The 22,275-nt window shown below is 34.4% G+C and overlaps 6 protein-coding genes across 8 annotated transcripts in view; 5 read left to right on the top strand and 1 right to left on the bottom strand.

Annotated features, from left to right (window-relative positions):
* The window catches only part of spri (Src homology 2 domain-containing protein sprint), a 118,969-nt gene extending 96,857 nt beyond the window's left edge, over positions 1-22,112 (bottom strand). The window contains exon 1 of one of the 2 annotated variants that reach the window (XM_086904763.1): positions 21,894-22,112. The gene's annotated coding sequence lies outside the window, so the exon portion shown is untranslated. Of the gene's footprint in view, positions 1-21,862 lie in introns of both variants that reach the window. The other variant, XM_086904767.1, reaches the window with a different exon arrangement.
* Positions 1,909-4,560, top strand: Obp6 (odorant binding protein 6). The gene is made up of 6 exons (XM_003690355.4): positions 1,909-3,092; positions 3,185-3,266; positions 3,510-3,598; positions 3,670-3,781; positions 3,890-3,997; positions 4,149-4,560. Exons 1-6 carry the CDS (start codon positions 3,021-3,023, stop codon positions 4,319-4,321), a joined length of 636 nt encoding a protein of 211 aa, XP_003690403.2. The 5' UTR covers positions 1,909-3,020; the 3' UTR covers positions 4,322-4,560.
* Obp2 (odorant binding protein 2) lies at positions 6,080-7,190 on the top strand. The gene is made up of 5 exons (XM_003690270.4): positions 6,080-6,241; positions 6,377-6,479; positions 6,622-6,713; positions 6,796-6,913; positions 7,085-7,190. Exons 1-5 carry the CDS (start codon positions 6,200-6,202, stop codon positions 7,156-7,158), a joined length of 429 nt encoding a protein of 142 aa, XP_003690318.1. The 5' UTR covers positions 6,080-6,199; the 3' UTR covers positions 7,159-7,190.
* Positions 8,782-10,529, top strand: Obp7 (odorant binding protein 7). The gene is made up of 5 exons (XM_031919760.2): positions 8,782-9,054; positions 9,351-9,450; positions 9,589-9,707; positions 9,788-9,887; positions 10,373-10,529. Exons 1-5 carry the CDS (start codon positions 9,010-9,012, stop codon positions 10,459-10,461), a joined length of 453 nt encoding a protein of 150 aa, XP_031775620.1. The 5' UTR covers positions 8,782-9,009; the 3' UTR covers positions 10,462-10,529.
* On the top strand, positions 10,907-13,092 carry Obp3 (odorant binding protein 3). Of its 2 annotated transcripts, none has more exons than XM_086905146.1 (6): positions 10,907-11,021; positions 11,848-12,011; positions 12,224-12,290; positions 12,477-12,568; positions 12,683-12,791; positions 12,866-13,092. In XM_086905146.1, exons 2-6 carry the CDS (start codon positions 11,886-11,888, stop codon positions 13,021-13,023), a joined length of 552 nt encoding a protein of 183 aa, XP_086761272.1. In that variant the 5' UTR covers positions 10,907-11,021; positions 11,848-11,885; the 3' UTR covers positions 13,024-13,092. The 2 variants fall into 2 exon arrangements, with proteins under 2 accessions (XP_086761272.1, XP_031775616.1); XM_031919756.2 differs by having other exon boundaries at positions 10,908-11,021; positions 12,227-12,290.
* Positions 13,356-14,776, top strand: Obp4 (odorant binding protein 4). Its single transcript, XM_031919780.2, has 5 exons — positions 13,356-13,533; positions 13,842-13,896; positions 14,071-14,162; positions 14,371-14,482; positions 14,572-14,776. Exons 1-5 carry the CDS (start codon positions 13,489-13,491, stop codon positions 14,676-14,678), a joined length of 411 nt encoding a protein of 136 aa, XP_031775640.1. The 5' UTR covers positions 13,356-13,488; the 3' UTR covers positions 14,679-14,776.
* Positions 22,113-22,275: the final 163 nt, after the last annotated feature.

The raw sequence follows: 22,275 nt of genomic DNA, 5'->3' as shown, positions 1-22,275 counted from the left end.
CAAATGGACGTGGCTCGCTCGAAACTCGCAGGAAACGGATACGATTAGGTCTGTTCCGCGTGTGTGTCAGCGCACGAGAAAATAGTAGACAACGATATCGCGAAGCCATTTTCATTTCCAGATTAGTTTCTTCTTCTTCTTCTTCTTCTTCTTTTTTTTTCGATTGCCGGAGACGTTTTTAAAAAAGAAAATCTATCGAAATACACGCAAATGTAAATTTGGAATTTTTCAATTCGCAGGAAGGAAAATTTTTAATCAAGGTTTAGATTCAAGGCAAATTTGAGAGGAAGTTAAGAGAATGATAAAGGATATTGTTGGATCAATGGTCCAATCGTGTTGTAGGATATTTTATATCGATGACTCGAAGGAATCGCTGATCCTTGAAAATCAAGGTTTCAAGGATCCTAAATCTCGAGTTAGCGAGAAAACGCTGATACTGAAAATTTCTCCAAGATCGTTTCAACGGCTCTAAATCACCGGTTAGTGGTCTACCAAACTGCTGAACTTTACGATTTGTCAACGAACCCTTGAAAAATTTCAAGTAACATCGCTGCTTGAATTATTTTCCTATTTACCAATTATTTTCGCTAAAATCGTCAATCGAAGAAGAGAAATTTCCTTATTAAGAGCAAAAATTTCTTCGAGGATCGAAACGATAATAACTCGAACCGGTAACGCGAGTCATTCTTTCGGTCTGCTAATGCCGTAACAAGGATCGGTAGATTAAACGTTCGACTCGTGATAGAGGGGAAACAAGTTTGTGAGTCACATCGTGTGCCGGAAGAGGAGCGATATCTCGAAGCTCGACCTTTTTCGCCCCCTGATGCAAACACGCCGTCCAACCCATTCGAAAACTTCTCGTCAACTATCGTCTCGATTAACGATCGGTGGTACGATCTTTGCAGTTCGATAAAAAGATAAACTAGATCCAACTAGATTGAACGATAATACGTATCGAATAAAATTATCCATATAACGTATCATTTATTTCGTGATAAAATAGTTTAACCATTTTTCAAGGGAAAGAATTATTCAACGTTCGAGCAGTTTTTATCTCGGTCGTCAAATATTTCAACTGTGAATAAATAGAGACGAAAAACAAATTTCATTCTTGTGACATTTTTAGGAGAGAAGATTTGAACAGTTTGTTCGAAATGTTCTTTTTCAAAAATTTTCGAATCGCATCATCGATTGAAAACTAATTGAGCCAAGTTTGGAACTCGGGAGAATTTAATCGAAAAGTAATTAGCATTACAAAGGGCAGTGTTTGATCGGGAAAGAGTACGCGATTAATTTATTACGCGATGTCACGGGGCTATCGATTCGTGATTCTGCGTTTCGAAAGCGTTTGCTTCGTTTATCGCATGTTTTTTTGGTGGTGATGTTGTTGCAACAATGTGACGCATTGTCACCGAATGTCTACGACGTAGAGATTTTATTCGAACGAAGGAGGCGATATTTTTCTTAATTTAAGCTCAGATCAGAGAATAAGAGTATCTCGTCGATCGCTCTTCTCTTCCGATAGGAAAAAAATTCTGAAATATTTTTAACTACATACGATTCGATCTTTTCTTTCTCTCTTTCTTTTTTTTTTGTTTAAAGCAAAGCTTAAAGAGAGAAGAGTCGAATTGGTCGTTGGACAAAGCGATAGTGTTTCTTATCGACGATACTGTTCGTTACATAACATCCACCTTGAAACGCAGTTATTACCGGTAATTAAAGCCATTTAATTAGGGTGGCGTCGCAGAGGTCACGTTATTCTCATGCCTCGCGATTCTCTAACAGGTCTTTCCCTTTCCACAATTCGTAACATTGTTGCCACTGTTTCCACTTCGCCTCCTTCCCTTTTATTCGCTTTCCGCATTCTTCTGCCCTCTATTCTTCGCACACGCTAAAAAAAGCTAGTTTTACGCGCACGCGATCGTCGATTGGTCGCGCGACGTCTATAAAGATCCAGACATCGAATCGTTTCCCTTTATCGTTCGAATCGGATCGAATCGAGTGTTCTCACGTTATATTCTTTCGTATCTTTTATGATCGATGTTTACGGGGGGAGAGAGAAATCATCTCACAGGTTACATTGAGAGTGGTTATAATCGAGGAGATAAAACGATATGCAGAAACGCGTTGTCCCGCCTACTAAAAATACGTGCACGTGTAAACGAGAAAAATTTCGTGAGATGATGACATCGGATCGAAGTAACAACCGACGATGGAATCCGATCGCGCAATACCAGCCTTCCTTCACCCACATCTCGACATCTGCGTGCTCCTTTTTCAACGATCCGCGATATCATAACGCGAACTTTCTCCGCTATTCATGGACATGCTCGATTTTACGTATTATATTACTCTTCGCGATGAAATGCAAATTTAACGAAATTTAACCTTGTTTAATTCAACTTGAATCCCGTTTAATTCAATTTACAATTTATTCATATTCGGTATATTTATATCGAAAACGAGACACTCGTAGATGCAGAACTGATTTTCAGAAACTTGTCATCGATCGTCTATTTTCGAGGAAACGAAAAGACGAAAGAAGAAGAAAGGAAAGCCTCGAAAGATAGAGATCTAGAAAAACGAATATCGTATCGAAAAGTCGCTTACCAAATACGGCAAAGGTTCTCGAGATACGAGGATTCGATGTTAACGCGAGTTCCGTGTCGACGAATATTTTGTGTATCTAATACTTTATAATTATTTGCGTATCGAAGACGCAATTCGAGTCACGTGGTAACGTTACTCCTCCCTTTCCGGCACAACTTTAACCTCTCAAGATCGTGGACGGAAAGTGGAGGTAACACGTTAATTATTAATCGAGTTAATGTTCGGCTCGAGACTCGAGCAACACCCACAAAATACGAATAATTCTTCCTTCTCCTACCGCCACGATAACGGACTATAAAACAGGGTGCGCACAAGCGTGCCACGCTCTATCTATGGGGAACAATCGCTGCTCGATTTCGTCGCGTTTTTATCGCCAAGTTAGACACGTTTAAAAGAAAGAAAGAAACGGAATGAAGCTCAGCGTCTCCCTGCTGGTTACGTTGGTGCTCCTGATCCTATTAGCGATCGAGGATACCGTGAGCGTAAGTCGATCCATCGATTCTTCGTATATAATTGGCCTTCGAGCGTACGTGCATCCTGCACTTTTGACTTTTTTCCTTTTTTTCTTCTGCAGAAAAAGATGACCATCGAGGAACTGAAGAAAACTTTCAAGAATCTGAGGAAAGGTTGCAGCAAGAAGAACGATACTCCCAAAGGTACTTTTCTCGATCGATGTTTCAAAGGATTAGAATCGTTCGATCGTTATGTAATTATTCGGTGTTTCGCATTCGCTTCTATGAAATTTCTTCTTTCGAGTAGTTGAATAGAGAAAAATGTTGCAAATTTATGATTCGTGCGAAATCGATGGGCTACGCTTTCGCGATAAAATTGTTCACTTTGTTCAACGATCCGACGAATTTTTCTTCCTCGAAAATTTCATTTACTTTTTTTTCGCATAGAGCTTTTAGACGGCCAATTCAGAGGCGAATTTCCAAAGGACGAGAGGCTAATGTGCTACATGAAATGCATCATGATATCAACTAAAGCGGTAAACGAATATTTTCAAATATCTTTTCTTCTCTCACTCTCGGAAGAATTAACGAGAACGTTTGTTCCTAGATGAAGAACGACGTTATTCTGTGGGACTTTTTCCTGAAGAATGCTCGTATGATGTTACTAGATGAATACATTCCACGCGTGGAGAGCGTACTTGAAACGTGCAAGAAGGAAGGCAAGTATATTTACGTATTCGTAATTCGTCGTGCCAATCGATAGAATAACAATTAATTATTCTTGTCTATCGCGATTACATCGATTGATGATTTTTATCGATTTTTAGTGACAGCTACGGATGGATGCGAGGTTGCATGGCAATTTGGCAAGTGCATCTACGAAAATGACAAGGAGGTGATTTTTAAATACGATTACGCCGAAAATAATACTTGGGGTGCAGTAATTTCGTAATATTCATTTTTAGTTATTTGGTTTCGAAATTATTTCGAAACATCTTTGCTCAAAATTTCGAAGTAACTTGTATTCGTCTAATCGACGATCGAACATCAATATAATTTCAAGTATCCGTAATATATTTGTTGCAGTTCTATTTAGTCCCATGAACGATCTTTCAGTAGGGAATTCGCGATATTATCGAAGAAGCAAGAGAAATTTCTACACACCTGCACATCGTGCTTATCTTCGCCATCACATTCGTAACCGTAAAAAGGCAGTGTGCAGAAATACCAGGACCAAACCTCAATGTAGAAGAGTCTAAGAAATATCATCGACCATACTTTATTCTATAATCGGTCAATAATTTTTCGAAACTCTTTTTTTTTTTTTAAATTTTCATGCGCAAATAATTTTATCGCACATCTATGAAATGATTATAATTCGTTGTCTCCTATCGAAAGACTAGACTAGACTTTTATAATATTTAATATTACTGTTTTCCTAAACATTGTTATAATTTGATAAATTTTATTTCATTAAATTATTATATTATTATACAAATGTATTATTGTTTTTCCTTCCTTTAATATTTCCCACCTCTCTAATCTTTTATAATTATCATCTACTTTATATTTGTCTGTAATTTCGTAACAATATTGAAGAATTTTGAAGAACTTTATATTATTACAAATATTTTTTAATATCTGATTTGAATTCAATTTATTATTCCTCAATGTGTCTTAATTTTTTTCAAACTTTTCAATGTGAAAAATTACATTACAAATCTCTTCCTTATTACTTTTTCCTTACAATCTTCAAAATCTAGTTAATAAAAAATTTCACAAAATCAAATTTTACGTATTTTTATCCGAACAATTATGCTTAAATTGATTACACTATTCGTCAAGAATCATACATAAAAAATCTTTTACACAATTTGCGTTGACAATTTATGAAAAATATTAAATCGATTAATAGATATGATACATGTAATTGAATTTCCTCCGTTTATTAGATGGAACAAGATATCGAATTCGAACGAAAACGAAACATCATTTTGATTTTTCAATTTAATTAATATTTTAATTCGAACAAATAAATTTATAGTCCGAAAAATCATCCGAAAATCCGAAAACTGTTATTTTTTTTTTTTTTTTATTTTTGATATTCGCCTTGCTGCGATTAAACGTGACATTAAAGATACGTAATTTACTTACATAGAACTTGCTCTTCGAGAAATACTTTTCCTTTAATTTTATTCATTTTTTAATACCAATTACGAATAGCAAATAAATTACTTTTATATTATTTTCTAGCAATAAACAACGATCTCAAAAACATCGTAAAAAAATCTCATTTAAAATTTTAATAAACCTAAAGTTTTCTCCATTCGTTAATAAATAAATTTAACAAACAAAATAAAATAAATCGCAATACATGTATGTAAAACAAGAGAATTAATAAGCAAGACGATTATTTTAATAAAAAATCAAAAAAAAAAAAAATCAAAATGTACAAAAAAAAATTCTACAGAATTGTGTCCCGATTTTATTAAAATCGATGCACGTACAACCTCGAACCTTAAGCCAAATAAATCGTCGGCAAAAAGATGGAAATATTACTTAAAGAGGAAACCCGAATATCTTCATCTCTCTTTACACGCCGCGATCAAACGAGGAAAGTTGATCGCGAGGAAGTCTCGTTAATTGTTGGTTACTCGGCTTGGAATCAAAGATTCCAGGAACGCGTCTATCTGCAACGAGACAAGGAACAAACAAATAAATCGGCAACGCCCGATTTTACATTGTCACTTTTAATTTTTAGTCCCTCGCACGAGATTATAGCATGAATAGCGTGGAATCATTGCAGGATGACTCGTTTGATCCCGTAATTTGAACGACTCCTTCTTCCACGATCACCGAAACGCACGACAAACAATCATTATCTCGTGACAAATTCGTCGCGTACCGGCAATAATTATAACGCGTTTCGCCCGTTATTCGAACCGATCTTACGTAAATCGGCATGGACAAATCTAATTATCTCGTTTCCTGCTGCTAAAATGTTAGACCTTAACGCTCCCTATCGTCCCAGCGTATCCTGCTCCTTCGGATATAAATATCCATACTTGGCTGGTATCGCGCAACAGTATCGTATGAAAACCGATCGATCTCGTTTCGAGAATTAAATCGCGATAAAGATGAACACCCTCGTCACCGTTACTTGTCTGCTGGCCGTTGCGGTAAGCATCGCAAAAAAATTTCGAATTTCCTCGAATATTTCGTGATAAAAGCAGAATCGAGCGTAATCGATTTATCTTAATCGATCGAAAAGATTCGAGTAGAAGAATCGTTCAATCGAGAATCTGTGCTTGCAGAGCGTTGTACGTGGATACGATCAAGACACCATAGTCGCAAAGTACATGGAGTATTTGATGCCCGATATAATGCCATGCGCCGACGAACTTCACATTTCGGAAGGTGATCGATTCTTTCTTTCTTTTTTTTTTTTTTTTCGTAGAAAAAAGTTACGATCGAACACAGATATTTCGCAAATAGCTAGCTAGATTCGATCGATGAAGTTTATAATGGTTCGTTTGCCGATTGAATTGTTACGTTTCAGATATCGCAACGAATATACAAGCGGCGAAAAATGGAGCCGATATGTCGCAACTTGGTTGCTTGAAAGCCTGCGTGATGAAACGAATAGGCATGGTGAGAGTAATATCGTTAAGTTAAAGTTATTCGATTGACTCGGTTTAACGATTTTTCTGACTAACATTGATCCGCACTCTAGTTGAAAGGCACGGAACTTAACGTAGAGCCGGTGTACAAGATGATAGACGTGGTTCACGCAGGCAACGCGGATGATATCCAATTAGTAAGAGGGATCGCAAATGAGTGCATCGAGAATGGCAAGTACCGATTATTTTTTTTCTACATTCTTAAATTATATATTTTCGATTTTGCTCGAAATTTCGCGTGAAAAATCGTCAATTTGAAAAATTGTAATTAATATTTTGTAATACAATGATAAAAAGTGTTCCCGATAACGTTGATTAATTAATATATATTTTGTTACGCAGCCAAAGGGGAGACGGACGAATGCAATATCGGTAACAAGTATACCGACTGCTACATCGAAAAGCTGTTCTCGTAAAAAAAAAAAAGAAAAAAAAGAAAAACGAAAAAGTCACGTACCGAAGATTCGAGTTTATCACGTATTGTACACGTTTAATAAAACGATGTAAACGATACACGGCTCGTCTTTTTTCCCCCCTTTCCCCTGCCTTCATTAATATTCATCGAGCCGATCGATATATATCTACCAAGTTTCGTGTCGCGACACCGATATCGAACGATTCCTTTCTTTAACGGACAGTTGGCGACATCTCTCGATTTACAGCCGATCTATCGGCGATCGCGAGGAGAAGGGAAGTGCGAGAAGAAAAAAGTTTCGCGAGTCGATCCTTTCGAATCCCTTTGGTCCGAAATCGTAAATAAATCGTTGAATAATCGTTGAAGTATTGCATGTCGATTTACAGGCTATTACGATTACCTCTGCGATTTTCTCTGCACATCGAGCAATTTTCAAGATTCAAGAATTAAGATAGAATCTTTTTGCTTCCTTCTCGTAAATGGCAAGTTTGTTTCTTTCTTTCTTTTTTTTTTTTTTGTTGCAACGTATCTATATAAAAGGAAGAAAACGCGTTGGCTTCCATGTAGGATCGATTTCAAGGGTGAATCATAAATTGGCGTATATACGTGTATCTACTAGGTGGTCGTGAAGCATGGACAACGGGATTGAAATGCAGGGAGCGCGATGTCCGCGTCTCGAGTGCAGGTTAATTATTCATAACGCGTTAACGGCGCATTGTTTATTCATAAGCCTCGACCGCGCGATGCCTCGAATCGCCGCCCCGCATCGTATACGTTTAATCTCATTCCTATTAATGAAATTGTACACCTTGGCAGGAGAAAAGTTTCCAAACTTTCTTCCATATTTATCTACGGCGCGTGCTGAAATGATAAAGTTTTAAACGGCTGAAATATCAGGGATCTCGCGTTCGTTCATCGTCGCAACGATCGTAGATAATTTTGATGAATATTTTTTTTTTTTGCGAGAAGAGAAAAAAAATAACCCAACATCTACTTTTTCGAGAATATTATTTTATACTATTTCATTCGATGGATTATTTTATTTCGAAAAAAGAGAGAAAAAAGAATCTTGGCTTTTTCTTATAATTTGTCGAGATCCATGCGTCGTCTCTCTTATGTAAAAAAAAAAAAAAAAAAAAAATAACAAAGGATAATATTCAACGATTTTAATTATTAATAATTAACGTAACGTCTCAAATTAGAATATCGTGAATGATTACGATGATATTGTTATTGTTCGCACAATAATACTATGGATTCGTAAGTTTCGCTTTTCTCGGATCGAATTTAAACAGAAGTCGAAATTCTGTCGTCTTATTTTTTTTTTCGAGATTTTTGTTTTAAAAATTACAGGATATTTCGTCGTAAAACGTAATTATCAAAATTATCCTCCTCTACGTGTGTCAATTGTCGTCTATTTTTTTCTTTTTTCTTTAGAGGATAATAAAATCAGATAGTAAAACAATATAAAGAAAATTATCCTTTTCTTATCTGCATCCTGATAAAATAATTTAAATAAAATTGCGCAATTGTTTAAAATCATTAACGTTGACGTTCTTGCGTTCCCCGACATGCCACCACTTTACCATTTTTGCTGACTTGCTAATTTAGTTTCCATACGTGTGCGAGTAAAACAATTTTGGTTTAAAACCTGATACCTGTTTATCAAATAAAATTTTTTCATGGTCAACGACAAATATAAGCATCAACGTCTCGCAATAGCTTGATGCAGTTTTCATATTCTCTCAAAGAAGCAGGTTCCAGTCTCTCCGCCATTTCTTCAATAGTGAAGTTTTTAATAACAGACAGTGTATTATAATTGGATAATTCAATTGGATAATCGATTGGAGAGATGAAGAAATTTCTCCTGGTTTTTGTTTACATTCTTTCCGTTGCCGTAAGCATTTCTCGTAAGGTCTCTTAAACGTAAAAATCATTTATTGCGTGTTGCGTTTATTTTATTCGAATATAGCGCCTCGGAAAATTCGTAAAATTCGAAAAAAAAATTTGGAAATAGATCAATTTTGAACAATTTTACGCGTTACCGATCGTATTATTTATTGGGATATAAATAATCGAATCGCCGGTAAATCGATCGAAAAGAGTGAGAGAGGAGAAAAATATTCCGTCTCTTCGAAATTGAATTAAAGAATAATAACCATTCGATTCGAGTAATTGTTGTATCTATTTCAGGTAATCGTTCGAGCAAATGGGATAAACGAGATTTTGAAAATTATCCCCATTTCAATGAAAGATATACGCTACTGCGTAATACACATGGGCTTGAGCATTAGTAATATAATTAATATTATTTCTTTATAATATAATATATCGAGAAAATTTATTAAAACTAAGTTGTAACTCGTATGTATAAAAATATGTTATTTCTAATTGGTTATTTTTTTTTTTATCCTTTTACCAATCGCTACAGAGGACTTTATGAAGATGCAGGAACTTTTGCACGACGAAGATATATCGGAAGAAAATATAAAGAAATATTTGACGAATTACAGTTGTTTCATTACCTGCACATTGGAGAAATCTCGTATCGTAAGCGTATCGTTTATCCTCTTTTCCCTTGTCGTGATTTTTCATTTTCAGATTCGTGCGAAAAGTCATTTTTTTTTCAGATACAAAATGACGAAATTCAATTGGACAAGCTGGTAGAAATGGCGAATAACAATAATATATCCTTAGACGAGAAAAAATTAAGCGAATGCATCGATGAAGGTGAGTTTTCGAACAAACGGAAATTTTTCTTATGTCTCTCGTGTCGAGGAAAACAGCTATTTTCCAATTACGATGGAATGTTTTGAAAGAGAAATAAATAAAATATTTTTAATAATTCGAAAAAAATCGAAGAGAATTTCTGTTTGAAAATTATCTTATGAGAAATATGATCGTGTTCGTTTAATTATCAAAACTAAAGTGATATTAAAAGTGGAAAGGAAAAATAAATAATTTACGCTATTAGAGAAATTTATCGCGATTATTTATAAATAATAATTTATAATTGTACGTACAGTATTACATCTCTTACATATTTCATACGTTTTCGAAAAATCAAGAAACAGCAATACGCGAGATATGATTTAATGTTTTACTTCTCGTTGATGTATCCACTTTTTCAACTAAATTATTTCTATCGAGCTATTTTCTCTTTAACATGTCTATCTGTTTGCCTGTCAAAATATTTATATTGATATTTTTTCCAGCGAACAAAGGTACGGACAAATGCGAGAGTGGATTAAACTTTCTGATTTGTTTTTCAAAATTCTTAAGCGAGATAAAAAGCACGAATTGAAGATAGAATAGAATTCAAAGCACAGAGGCTACGTATGTAAATTATCAATTTGAATAAAATTTGAATTTAAAAAAGAAACGAAGCATGAATAAACGAAACTTCTCCTTTCTCCCTTTTAATAATAATATTCTCTCCTGATTAAACGATAGAAAAATAATTTGCATCGAGAAGAAGAAAAATTGGATCAATTTTCCTTCATCTTTCCTTTCTACATTTTTCCCAAATTACTTAAAACCGAATTTTACTTAATAATAATAAAATTCCGTAAACGTATTTCCTCGAGCGAATCGAAACGAATATTAATAAATATTCCAACGATTCCAAAATTACTTTTCTAATTGCTATTTATCGTTAATTCTGATTTCGTGTTACACAAAAATTATGCGATCTTTAACCTCTAGATTACGATTTGACTCAATATAAATTCGAAGCCAACGATTAAAGCGAGTAAATCGATTCGATCGATTGAAAAAGTCGAGTCGATTGATTTCGAAAACAATCACGTTAAAAATTAGAAGCCACGAAGTATTTCGTATGGATATTGTTCACGTTAGTGGTCTGTAAGTACGAGTACATACAAGTTACTTAGATTTTTTTCAATTTGATAAAATATGCGCTTGATCGAAGTTTCGAACGACGATATTTCGCGATAAATAGATCATAATCAACGTATTTATGATAAAAAATGTTTTTTCCGTTCAAGATTTTCTAGCCTTTCAATTCTTATATTAACGAACGATTGAATTTACTTAAATATATTTATTCAACTTTTATCGACAACTTTGAACTTGCGTTTTATATTCCAACGAAAATTTCTATTTACTTATCACGAATATGATCGAGATCGCGAAGAGATTTTTCTTTCAAAATGATCAATCATCAATCGAATTCGAAAAGTTTTTCTTTTCTTGGTAAATTATTAATAGTTTCCATTTCGTATTTGTTCTCAAATCCTTTCTGCATCGTTCGATATAGAAACTCGATCAAATCGAATGTTAGACAATATTATATCGTATAGCCACAGAAGATAATCGAGACAAATAATTATATTTTCGTTTAAGAAAAGAAAAATATAAAGATGTGATAAAAAAAATCGATAAATCGAAAAGCTGATAACCTTGATTATCCTTGATTTCAATTTATATATGTATATTTTTTTTCTACCACATGTTTGGTCGTGACAATCGATAAAACGCAAAAACTATTATATTTCGAATTGTTTGAACAGTATCTCGGTTTTCAGATCACACGTTGCGCATAAATGCAATCCGTTAGAAAATATCATTTAATCATATTTTATTTATAAACGTTTGTTATTGTAAGAAATTGAATTACATAAATTCCTTATCTATGAATGATTAATAAGCTTATTTAATTTACATGTAGTATGCATTTATTGAGTATAAATAGCAGTTGGAAATATCATGCAACTAGTCGAGGAAATTGTTCGCATTTCCCCCAAGTTTGTTCAAGGGACAAGACAGTGTCCTAAAGATCCGAAAAAAATGAAGACCATCTTATTTCTCACGCTATGCATCGCCTCTTATATGGTAAATCTTTATCCTCTTTTTATTACCATTCGTTAAATTGAATATTGCATTCTGAATCTTTTGTGCTCGCAGTGAAAGTGCATTTTTTTTTTTTTTTTCGAGAAACGAAACAATCGCTATATTCATTATTCACCCAGACGAGAAAATGTAATCTTTGGTAAATTTATGAAAAAAAAAAAAAAAAAAAATTCATTTTTCGTAATTTCACAAAGCAGATGGTTCGCTGCGACGATACCGACGATATAACTCTGTGCTTGGAACAAGAGAATCTCACCTTCGGTAAGTGAAAATTCAACAAACTGTGCTTCCCGTTTCAACTGTTTAAACTGGATATCGAAAGGAATCAAAACGATTCGAAACGATTGATAATTTGATTCAACGAAACAACGATCGGATGAACTCGAAACGAATGTTACGCGAATATAAACGAGAATGAAAAATTTGGCATAGATTAATTTTTTTTAGATGATGTTAATTCCTTAATCGAGGATAAAAGTGAAAGAACGATAAGAAAGCGAGGGTGCATCGAGGCCTGCCTTTTGCATAAGTTGGCTCTGGTACGTGCGAAAGAATTATTAACATAATCCCAATTTATAAACAACATAGTTGAAATACATCAAATCTCGAAAATCTTCGATCAAAAATTTCGATCGACGAACATTTGATTTCAGATGAACGGCAACATCTTCGATATAGAGAAATTCGATGTATATTTAAACGAAATAAGGGAGAATCAAAAGGAGAATATTCGAAATGTTATACGCCAATGTATCAATAATGGTATGTATTAATGCATAAGTGCAATGTACAATTTACACGATAGCATGTGAAATTACATCTTTCTTTCTTTTCAGCTGAGAGCCAGGATAAGTGCTGGGCCGCTCAAAAATTCACCACTTGCCTCGTCGATTACGTGAAATTCTACATCAAACAATTTATATTCTCGTTTAACGACTCAAACTCAATCTCGAACTCAACGAGCGAAGAAGAAGAGCTCAACTCTCCTTTATAATAACTATTACAAGTTTAAATATTAAATTAATTGTATAAAAACTTTTAATAAAGTAACGAATATCTAAATATGATGATCGATTCTGTCATTATTTTTTTCTTTTTTTTTCTACGCTACTATTACGATCTTATCATACATAAAAATTCTGCGAACGATGATGTCCTTTCTATAATAATTATTTCAAGCTTGCGTCCATTATTATCCATGTGACGATGATACCTCGATGATGCTTTAATAAACCATATTTCCCAGAGATAAAATTACGTAAATCCATTATCTAAGACATCAATTTTCTACACCTTATACACTTAATAGAGTATAAATAGTAGATCGAAACGCTGTCTAGTTAGTCGAAGAAGTTGCTCGCATGTGCCAACTTCCTTTTTAATCGCCTAACGCAACTATTTTTGTGCAAACGCTTTGGATAATATTTGAAGGAAAAAGGGGGGGAAAAAAAACGCAAATATGAAAACCACCGTCGTCTTTCTTCTCTGCATAATATACTGTGCGGTTAGTTTTTGCTCTGGATCGATGATTCAGTGGTTAACGATTTTTCAAATATCGAATGTCATCTTCTTAAGTACACGTTAAATTTTGTTTACGGAAATTGAAAATGTAAAATAAAATTTTCCATTTCAAATTTTTCTTTTCGAAGGAAATCGACTTTAAAAATTATTTATTAAATTTGTCTAATTGCCGAATAGAGAAAAGCATATTTCTTGTTTCTCTTTTCTTTTTTTTTTTGAATTATTAATATTAATAATTCAAATAACTCGAAATATTAATTTTTTTTTTGATTTATTTTAATTCTACTGTAGCTGGTTCGCGCAGACATGATAGATCAATGTTCGGAAAAAGCAGGCTTCAGTCTTTGTAAGTAGAAACTAGTTTATTTGCTAATCTTACACGCGATTAAACACACTTGCTTTCCTTTAGTTTAAAACTAGAAAAATGCATTCGAATATGTAAATCTTTTGATGGAAAAAGAAAATGAGATAAACGAATTCGATCGTTGATAAATGTATATAATTAAAATTACTCCATTAGCCGATCTGAAAAGCATATACGAAGGTAAGGGCGAGGAAGAAATAAAGAAGCTTGGATGTTTCGAAGCCTGTATCTTCCAAAAGCTTGATATGGTATGTTATTCGTCTCGTTCTTCTTAATTTTTACTTTTGAGTACATAAAATATTTTGAGAGAAACATCTTCGTTCGTGCGAGGAATCTCGAGTAAAGCATAAAAAGATCACGAATTTTAATTTAAAACGATTCTGAGAAATTGACAAATCGTATTATCTTCCTCGGATAATTATCTTCTTTGAGAAAAAAATGTTATGTTCGTTTCAGATGAACGGTAATACTCTGAACGTGGAAAAACTTGAGTCTCGCGTGAAAGAACTGACACCCGATGACTTTACAGGGGATGTACACGAAATTATCGAGCAGTGTGTTAACCAAGGTACAAGTCGATCCGATCAAAGTTACGTTCTTAATTTATACGTACACAACGCATATTTTACACCTTGCGTTTTTTTTTCCGTTCATTAGCTGCAGACGACGACGAATGCATGGTTGCCCGAAAATATTCCGATTGCGTTATAGAACAAATAGACTTTCTTCGTTCTAAAATATTACAAGAATTAAATGAAAATTAAATATAATAACTCGATGATTCGATTATTCTCTTAATTCGATCGAAATTGTATGACGTATTTAAATTAGTTGGTAGAAATAAAACGAAATAAAACGAAAAGCAAGCGAGACCAACTTTATATCCGTACCTTTTATACCTTTTAACATTTATTTATATATTTTGAAAATTAATAATTATTAATTTAACTACCTCGAAGAGGCAATTATTTATCATTATTAGACAGACGGAAAATGACACGTTCACGCGTTACACAGTTTCGAAGAATCTAAATAACGATTCGAACGATTGGTATCAATGGCAGACGATGATGACACATCTTGTCTGCGAGCAATTCTTTTATTTTATTTTATTTTTTCAAACAATTAAGACGCGCAACAAAGTGAGATTAAATCGTGAAAATAAGCGGAAACGTATCCGCTAATTAACATTATATTTTTCTCGACTCTTCCGTTTGAAATTTTCTTAGATCGGTGACTCGCGTGCTACGCATACGAGCGTCTAAGTAAACCTCAAGGTCTCTATTATCCGATTCTTCAATTCCTTCCTCGTATAAATAAACGATTGCACGATCCCTCTTCTTTTATCTTCCTTTCTTCTTCTTTTTTCTTTATCCATTAAATATCATTTTAATTTCCGTAATCAAAGTGATTATCGTTCGCAAAGATGTACGAGAGCATTCAGACGAGATATATCTAAACTGATGATGAAACTGGATGGAAGAAAGAAAAGGAAAATTGAAATTTCGAAGAAAATCTCGGTTGAAAACGATCGATGAAAGTTTGCTGGGAGAGAGATGCGAATACGCAAATGTTTGCGGGCGGATTCGACATAAATGAAATTACAAAGTCAAATGTAGATTGGGGTACGCGCGTCGGATAAAGCCACTTAATGCAAACGACTATCGTCAAAATGGCTAAACCTTTTGTTCAACACAATCCGAATTAACCAGCAATGATCGCTCGAATCCATCGTCAACCCAACTCACCCACCGCTCGTCTCCTATACGATATCGATATTTTTCTTATATTCGCGGATACTCCGGTAAGCCTAGCTTTCTTGCGATCTTCCAAGCGGAAGGAAAATGGAGGAATAGTCGAAGTGAAACTTTCGTCTCGTTTCGTTCGCGATGCTCGCGCCTTTTCCCAAATATGTGCGCTGAAAATCAATTATTACATCCCGTTGAGACACGAGCGAGCGTTTAGCCCTTAGACCGCGCCAAGTGACTCTGGGATAACTCTGTTACTATAATTCAATCGACTCGTCTGCCGGTTCCATAAAGGCTTCCATAGGCACGCGGCAACCTGGTCAACATATCACTGCGCAAACACGCGTAAACTTAGAGAGCGCGTTGGAGAAGCGAAAATGATAGTTTGTTTTTACAATTCGAGTTTACATTGGACGACCACGTCGTATATACATTGTACGATTGTTGCGCAACGATTGTTCCACGATGGTGGAACGTGGTCGCTCAACTATTCTTTTCTTCCGTTCGATCATGACCGTCACGTTCACATTGCGTTTTCTTTCTTAGCGAGATGATTCGATCGGTCAAAAAGCGAGTGGAAAGGTGACAGGCAGCAACGAGTCTCGACGATCCTTTTGCTTCATTTTCACTACGATTTTGAATAAGAAAACGTGTCCAGATAAATAGTTGACGCGCTTAAGTTAAAGTTTATTGAAAAATTGTTTATGCTCGATGATATCAGATGTTATTTCAACGGATGTTTGATTCGGTTCGAAAAGAAGATTGCTGAATAACCACTTAGGTATGTTTTAACTGATGACCGAGGTCGCGAGTTATCGATGTATCCAGCAAAAGGCAGAATATTTGCTACACGTATCGAACAAAAATATTTCCTCTTTGCGCCTGTATATACATAAGTTTTCCCAAGCAACTATGAACAAAATTGAAATTTAAAAAAGAAAAAAGAAGTTGCGTAACTTATTCGTACACGTTCAACACACAGCTTAATAATTCAAGGTACGACGAGTTTGAAAACGTTAGGAAAAATAAATAGACTCGACCGCAAATCTGAGCAAACTTTTAAATTCCACGGGATCGAATTGATTGAAAATGCGGAACGAAGCGAATGGTTGAAAAAAAAGCCGCGTTACGATAAATTGCACGCATATCGTAACGCGAACCAACAATGGAACGAAAGCGTGGAACGGCGAGGAAGGTTGTTATCGCGACCAATATTATCTGTTGGCGACGCGATGGTGCGACGCGACGTTATTGCACCAATTGCTCCGATACCGCACGGCCGATCGAACGTTTCCGGTAACGCGGTTAATCCAACTCCGGTCGAAATAGCGGCAGATGATAACCGGCCTCCCCGATTCCCCTATGATCGAATTAGCAACGATGGAATATCGAGAATAAGGAGGAGGATTAATTTTCCCAACTGTTCCCTTCTTATCGTGAATCCATGAATCCTACGTTTTCCTCGCTATTCTCATGATAAATAGAACGCGAAAAAAAATTCACCCGATGATTTTGTAACTTACAAACACTCGCGATGTTGTTACAATGGGGATTAATCGCTGGATGTCAGAATAATCATGGAGAAGAGCGCGTGGAAATTCGATTTCTTCCTTTCGAAAAGATCCGTCCATAACGTCGCGACGCGATGAAACGGGTCCACGAGTGATAAAATATGGCGGCGAGTGCACGGTCCCTGTATAGGGATACGTGATGGAACGACGTGGAACATCGAGCAGTATTTTGCTAATGCGCACACCATCATTCTGCGTGTATGCATATATTACGCTTCCGTGCATACGTAGCGTGATGTAGAGGGTGTACCAGGTGTCGCTGTGCATTATTTACTACAACAGGGAGTGAATTACAACGGTGAAGTTGGCCGCGGGTAATCGAGTGGAAATAAGAACGTGCTCTAACCGATCGTCCATTTCCTTTCTTCCTTTCTTTTTTTCAGCACGAACAATTTAAAAGAAGGAAAACATGCGGATAAGGAAGAAAAGAAAATGATGGCGTGCTCCACGATTCATCGCGAAGAATGAATAACGTAGGATAAAAATGAAACTTTTTCAATCGGTATTTTCTCAGTAATAATTTCTATAATAAATCATTCTCCGACCGAAAATATTAATAGAAATATTCATTCTTGAGAGACGACGATGTTTAAAAAATATTATTTAGCTTGAACGATTTTCGAATTTGAATTTTCACGCTTTCACAACGCTTTTATTATAAATGAACGAATTTTTTTATCGATCTTTTCAAAAAAAAAAAGAATTTATTCGAGCCACGTATTATATCACTCTCCTTTTTTTCATCCGTATTTTTATAATTCACAAATGGTTACACAACATAGCGTACACGGGAATTTATGCTCGTAAATTTTGTTCCAACGGAAACGATTAGATATGCAGAAACGTTTCGACTTGGTTTTCAGTGAGAAAAAGTGGTATCTCAATTTATGTAACATTCTAATGGAAATACATCACAAATATACGTGTAAATAATTTTTCGTAGAACTTTCTTTTCTACTCAACTTGGAAACGCACACGTAAGTATTGAAAAATAATTTATTTGTCAATAACCATAGGCAGGGAATCAGCAACATTTCAACGAAAGGAAACGGATCTTAACCGATGCGTTCTTTCCTATACCTGTAGATATACCTAGATACTTGGGTATATCGCTTTTGTAGATTTTCTTTTATCCTTATTAGTTCGAAATCTCGGGGAAGAGAAGAATCTACAAACACCCAGTGAAAAATAAACAAATTTGCCTCGACTCGTCTTTTGAATTCCGTTTTATCCGTTTTATCGAACCGTTGTTAAATAACGTTTGTAAAAGTTTGCCATCGAACGAACGTTTATTAAATTAAACGTTGAGAATGCAAATAACGAAGACAAGAAAGGAAGGCGACACGCGGAAATGCAGGATATTTGGGAAAGTTACGTCGATTCGACTCTACGCACGAAGGTCTATGCCCTGTCTGTGTCTCTCTGAATCGATTTTAGGAGAGCGTGGTCCACCATAGGCGTATACACCCCGTGCCACGAAGCGAAAGGAAGCGAATCGTCGTTCGCCACCCAACTATCCGAGTAGATTTCGTTTCGAAACGAAAACACGATCTCTTTCGATTCACCTCGATTCACTGCTATTTGTAATGGGAGGACGGGAATCGAACGGAAAGTTGCGAAAGTTGAATTCGATTTTATTCGAACAGTTTTGAAAAACTGGTAAAATTAGAATTAGATCGTCGACAATGTCTATGCACGAATTTTTTCATTTTCTTTGAAGAAAATAGGTAGATTAAGGTAAGAAAAAAAATAAAATAAAATGATCCTATTTATAAATGATCGATATTATTTATCAAGTAAATATAGGATATTGAAGAGATTTATTATTACAGAATTCGCAAATATATCGAAAGAGCAGTAAGTATTTATACCGATGTAAATCTCTGGACAATAATAGTGCAATTATTTTCGCGAATATGTTATCATCTTGTACGTATGTTATGTGACCGATAAGGAAGATAGTTTGTGGTAGATGTCAAATGTCAACGAACCAGGTAGGTGGAATGAATTTTATCTTATCCACATGTACGCTTACTGGTGATCCTCTCCATTTGTCTCTTCCCTTCTCAAGGTTTCCAAATACATCGAGTGACAGATCTTACTTACACAGCTAGATCGATTTTAACTAAACACCGACGACATCTTCGATAATAAAATTTATCGATAAAGTTAATTTTTTTATTTCAAAATTCGCGTTTCAACTTCAACTTTTTGTTTCATCAACGATTTACCATCACAACTATCACTTTCACCATAGCATATATATATATATATATATACGATCGAGAGAAATTTTTAAAACCTTTTTTCACGCTCGTACTTTATTAAAGTTGTTTCCAATTTTTTCCATTTCACCCTGTTTCTTAACGCCATCGATATCATCTCCATTCGTTCGTGATTACGATACGTTTTCGAGGATGTGAACGTGGAGATTCGCGCTAACGAAGCACGGGAAACGCGAGCCGAGGGTAAAACGCATAATGACGACGTATCGTGGCACACTGTGATATCGTTTCCAAAGATCGAACTGTTATTTACAAAAGTGCTCGCGTAGTCGAGGGTTGGAAGCATCTTGAAAACCATATTCTGAAGCACTTGATGCGCGTCGCATCGATAATGCTTCCTTATCGTCATCTTTAAATTTTTTTCCCCAATTTTTTATGGCCGATTATTTTCCAATGTTTCATACGTAAATCGATTTTCAAGGTGAAAAGTGAAAAAAGTAACGTTTAAAAATTTTCAAATAATTGAACGAAATGAGCGAAGTTTCATATCGTAACGCGTTTCAATATTGTTCAATCTATATTATGCTCGTACTAATGATTAAAAATATTATTATTTATGGGCATTCATAGACATTCGAACAATAAATCTTCGATCCTACATCATATAGTCATTAAAAGAATAGTAATATTCAACATTTAATATTTAATAGTTAACATTAAAATACCGCGAAAAGATTAAATTAATTGCAACAAGACAGTTAAAGCAATAATTACTTCTAACGCAATAATTCATAGTCATTTTTATTGTCATTTTATTCAATAGACAAGTTACTTAAATTTATTCGCGATTCTAGAAGACTTACGAGACTTATTACGAGTATCGAATTATTGGAATAATCCTGGTGGTGTGTCTACGTTTTCTTACATTGAACATAAAAGCCAAGGGACATTCGATCGTTGAAACACGCCAAATGCGTGAAACTCGCGTAGGTTCTAATATTTTTGCACCACCTACGCGTAGAAACGGGTTTCCGCAGAGTACCAACGCCAGACCATTCACTTTTGCGATGTTAGAATCGAAGATTATCGATGTTGTTAATTACATCGATATCAATTACATGGTTTTCTACTAGATGGAAGTGCCGTCACAGATTTCAACATTTAACTCTATTTTTTTCCACTTTTTTAATAACGTTACACTATCACGTATTACAGAAATCTTTATATGATAATTGAATCAAATATTATGCAAATCAGAATTCAATGTTATTCTACTTTAATAGATATTTTGTATATGTTACATATATTTATTGTATAAGTACATCCACAAGTTATCAAGTGTGCATTACACTCGAAATGAATATTCTTTAAAAAATAAATTATTTCGTAAATTATTAGCTCTTAATGAAAAAAAAAATCTTGTATAGTAAAATATTGTAAGTGAATCATGATGCAATCTACGACACGTATTTATAGAATTCTTTGATAAATTGTCATTTCAGATTTAAATCGAATGATGCCTCGATAAAAGTGGAAGTAGAAAATATATTCACAAAACTTGTAACAAACCTGATTCATTTTTTCGCTGAATCGTCTCCTATGTGAATTGAATGCATCATGTTAATTGGCTGGCATAAATAATTCACTAATTTGCGATTTCATTTATATGCACGCGCGTTTAAACCGTACTATCGAGCTCCGTTTTTGAAATGAATGCGACTATGCGACAATCGCACAACTAGTGACATCATAGTCACGTGATCAGTTTATAACGATATCTCTTCCTTAGGCTATTCAAAATTATTGTAAATTTCTTAATTTTTCTTAATTTAAAATATATAATTATGTAATATACGAAGAAATAATACGAAACAAATATTCATAGTTTCGAATTAGAAATACGTATCATTGAAATCGTTTACATACGTATCTTACTTTAAGAAGATCAAGTTTTCAAAGCTCGATTGTCAAACGACAAAACGAATTCTTCATATTCTATGGCGCAATAAGAAAGAAGTAAAAAATTTACTCTTACGATATTTTTCACGATACGATCGAAAATATTATTATCGATTTCCATTATTACTACTTTATACAAATTTTTTAAAAATCCATTTTAAGTAAAATTAAATAACAATATCTTCAGAATAAATTGATACAAAACTGATTGTATATATATATATATTATATGAGCATTTTGACACAATGATGTCATTACGATCATTCTTGTTTACAAGCAAATAATGACAAAATAAATTATGTTTGTTCAAACATGTGAACCTAATAACCTAAATATTACAGATTTCGTTTTGATGGATGATATTAAAAGCTTTTTGAAAAATTTCCAAAGTGATACGTAAAATATTATTCTTCGCTTTTGTATAATCAATAAACAAATACTTGCCTCTAGCCATATAACTGTTTTCTTAACGTACCATGTATTGCAAGTTCCAAAAATAATTTCTTGATGATACGCGTTTTGAAGTAAGGTATGCAATAATATATATAAGAAATGATAGTCTATATTAATCTCACGAAAAATTCTTGGAAAATATATAAACACTTGTCCAAATATAAGACAGAGTATTACAAAAAGTTCACACGAAAACTTGATGAACCGTAACACCTGTTGCATTAAAAAACACAAACTAGAATGTATGACACAAATTTTATTGTATTACACTAATGGTGCATTTTGCGCCATCTGATAGTACATTTCTGTATAATACTTTGTTATCGACATAATGTATTTCACCACAGATGAAGTGCAGAATAGATTTAACATTTAATGAAATTTTATGTCTTATGTTCTGAAAT

This window comes from Apis florea, unplaced genomic scaffold (genome assembly GCF_048593485.1).
Source record: "Apis florea isolate Af1SG1 unplaced genomic scaffold, ASM4859348v1 contig_1615_pilon, whole genome shotgun sequence".
Classification (NCBI taxonomy): Eukaryota; Metazoa; Arthropoda; class Insecta; order Hymenoptera; family Apidae; genus Apis; species Apis florea.
The sequence above is the reverse complement of the archived record's forward strand: the minus strand, read 5'-3'. Positions and strand labels throughout refer to the sequence as shown.

Excerpts from the sequence above, each read along its gene's own strand:
- Obp7 (XM_031919760.2), top strand. The coding sequence starts at position 9,010 with ATGAAGAAATTTCTCCTGGTTTTTGTTTACATTCTTTCCGTTGCC. Across the intron at positions 9,451-9,588 it reads ACACATGGGCTTGAGCATTA|AGGACTTTATGAAGATGCAG; the intron begins GTAATATAATTA and ends CAATCGCTACAG. Across the intron at positions 9,888-10,372 it reads AAGCGAATGCATCGATGAAG|CGAACAAAGGTACGGACAAA; the intron begins GTGAGTTTTCGA and ends TATTTTTTCCAG.
- Obp3 (XM_086905146.1), top strand. The coding sequence starts at position 11,886 with ATGCAACTAGTCGAGGAAATTGTTCGCATTTCCCCCAAGTTTGTTCAA. Across the intron at positions 12,569-12,682 it reads TTTTGCATAAGTTGGCTCTG|ATGAACGGCAACATCTTCGA; the intron begins GTACGTGCGAAA and ends ATTTGATTTCAG. Across the intron at positions 12,792-12,865 it reads ACGCCAATGTATCAATAATG|CTGAGAGCCAGGATAAGTGC; the intron begins GTATGTATTAAT and ends CTTTCTTTTCAG.
- Obp2 (XM_003690270.4), top strand. The coding sequence starts at position 6,200 with ATGAACACCCTCGTCACCGTTACTTGTCTGCTGGCCGTTGCG. Across the intron at positions 6,242-6,376 it reads CTTGTCTGCTGGCCGTTGCG|AGCGTTGTACGTGGATACGA; the intron begins GTAAGCATCGCA and ends CTGTGCTTGCAG. Across the intron at positions 6,480-6,621 it reads CGAACTTCACATTTCGGAAG|ATATCGCAACGAATATACAA; the intron begins GTGATCGATTCT and ends GTTACGTTTCAG.
- Obp6 (XM_003690355.4), top strand. The coding sequence starts at position 3,021 with ATGAAGCTCAGCGTCTCCCTGCTGGTTACGTTGGTGCTCCTGATCCTA. Across the intron at positions 3,267-3,509 it reads GAAGAACGATACTCCCAAAG|AGCTTTTAGACGGCCAATTC; the intron begins GTACTTTTCTCG and ends TTTTTCGCATAG. Across the intron at positions 3,782-3,889 it reads TGAAACGTGCAAGAAGGAAG|TGACAGCTACGGATGGATGC; the intron begins GCAAGTATATTT and ends ATCGATTTTTAG.
- Obp4 (XM_031919780.2), top strand. The coding sequence starts at position 13,489 with ATGAAAACCACCGTCGTCTTTCTTCTCTGCATAATATACTGTGCG. Across the intron at positions 13,897-14,070 it reads AAAAGCAGGCTTCAGTCTTT|CCGATCTGAAAAGCATATAC; the intron begins GTAAGTAGAAAC and ends TTACTCCATTAG. Across the intron at positions 14,163-14,370 it reads TCTTCCAAAAGCTTGATATG|ATGAACGGTAATACTCTGAA; the intron begins GTATGTTATTCG and ends TGTTCGTTTCAG.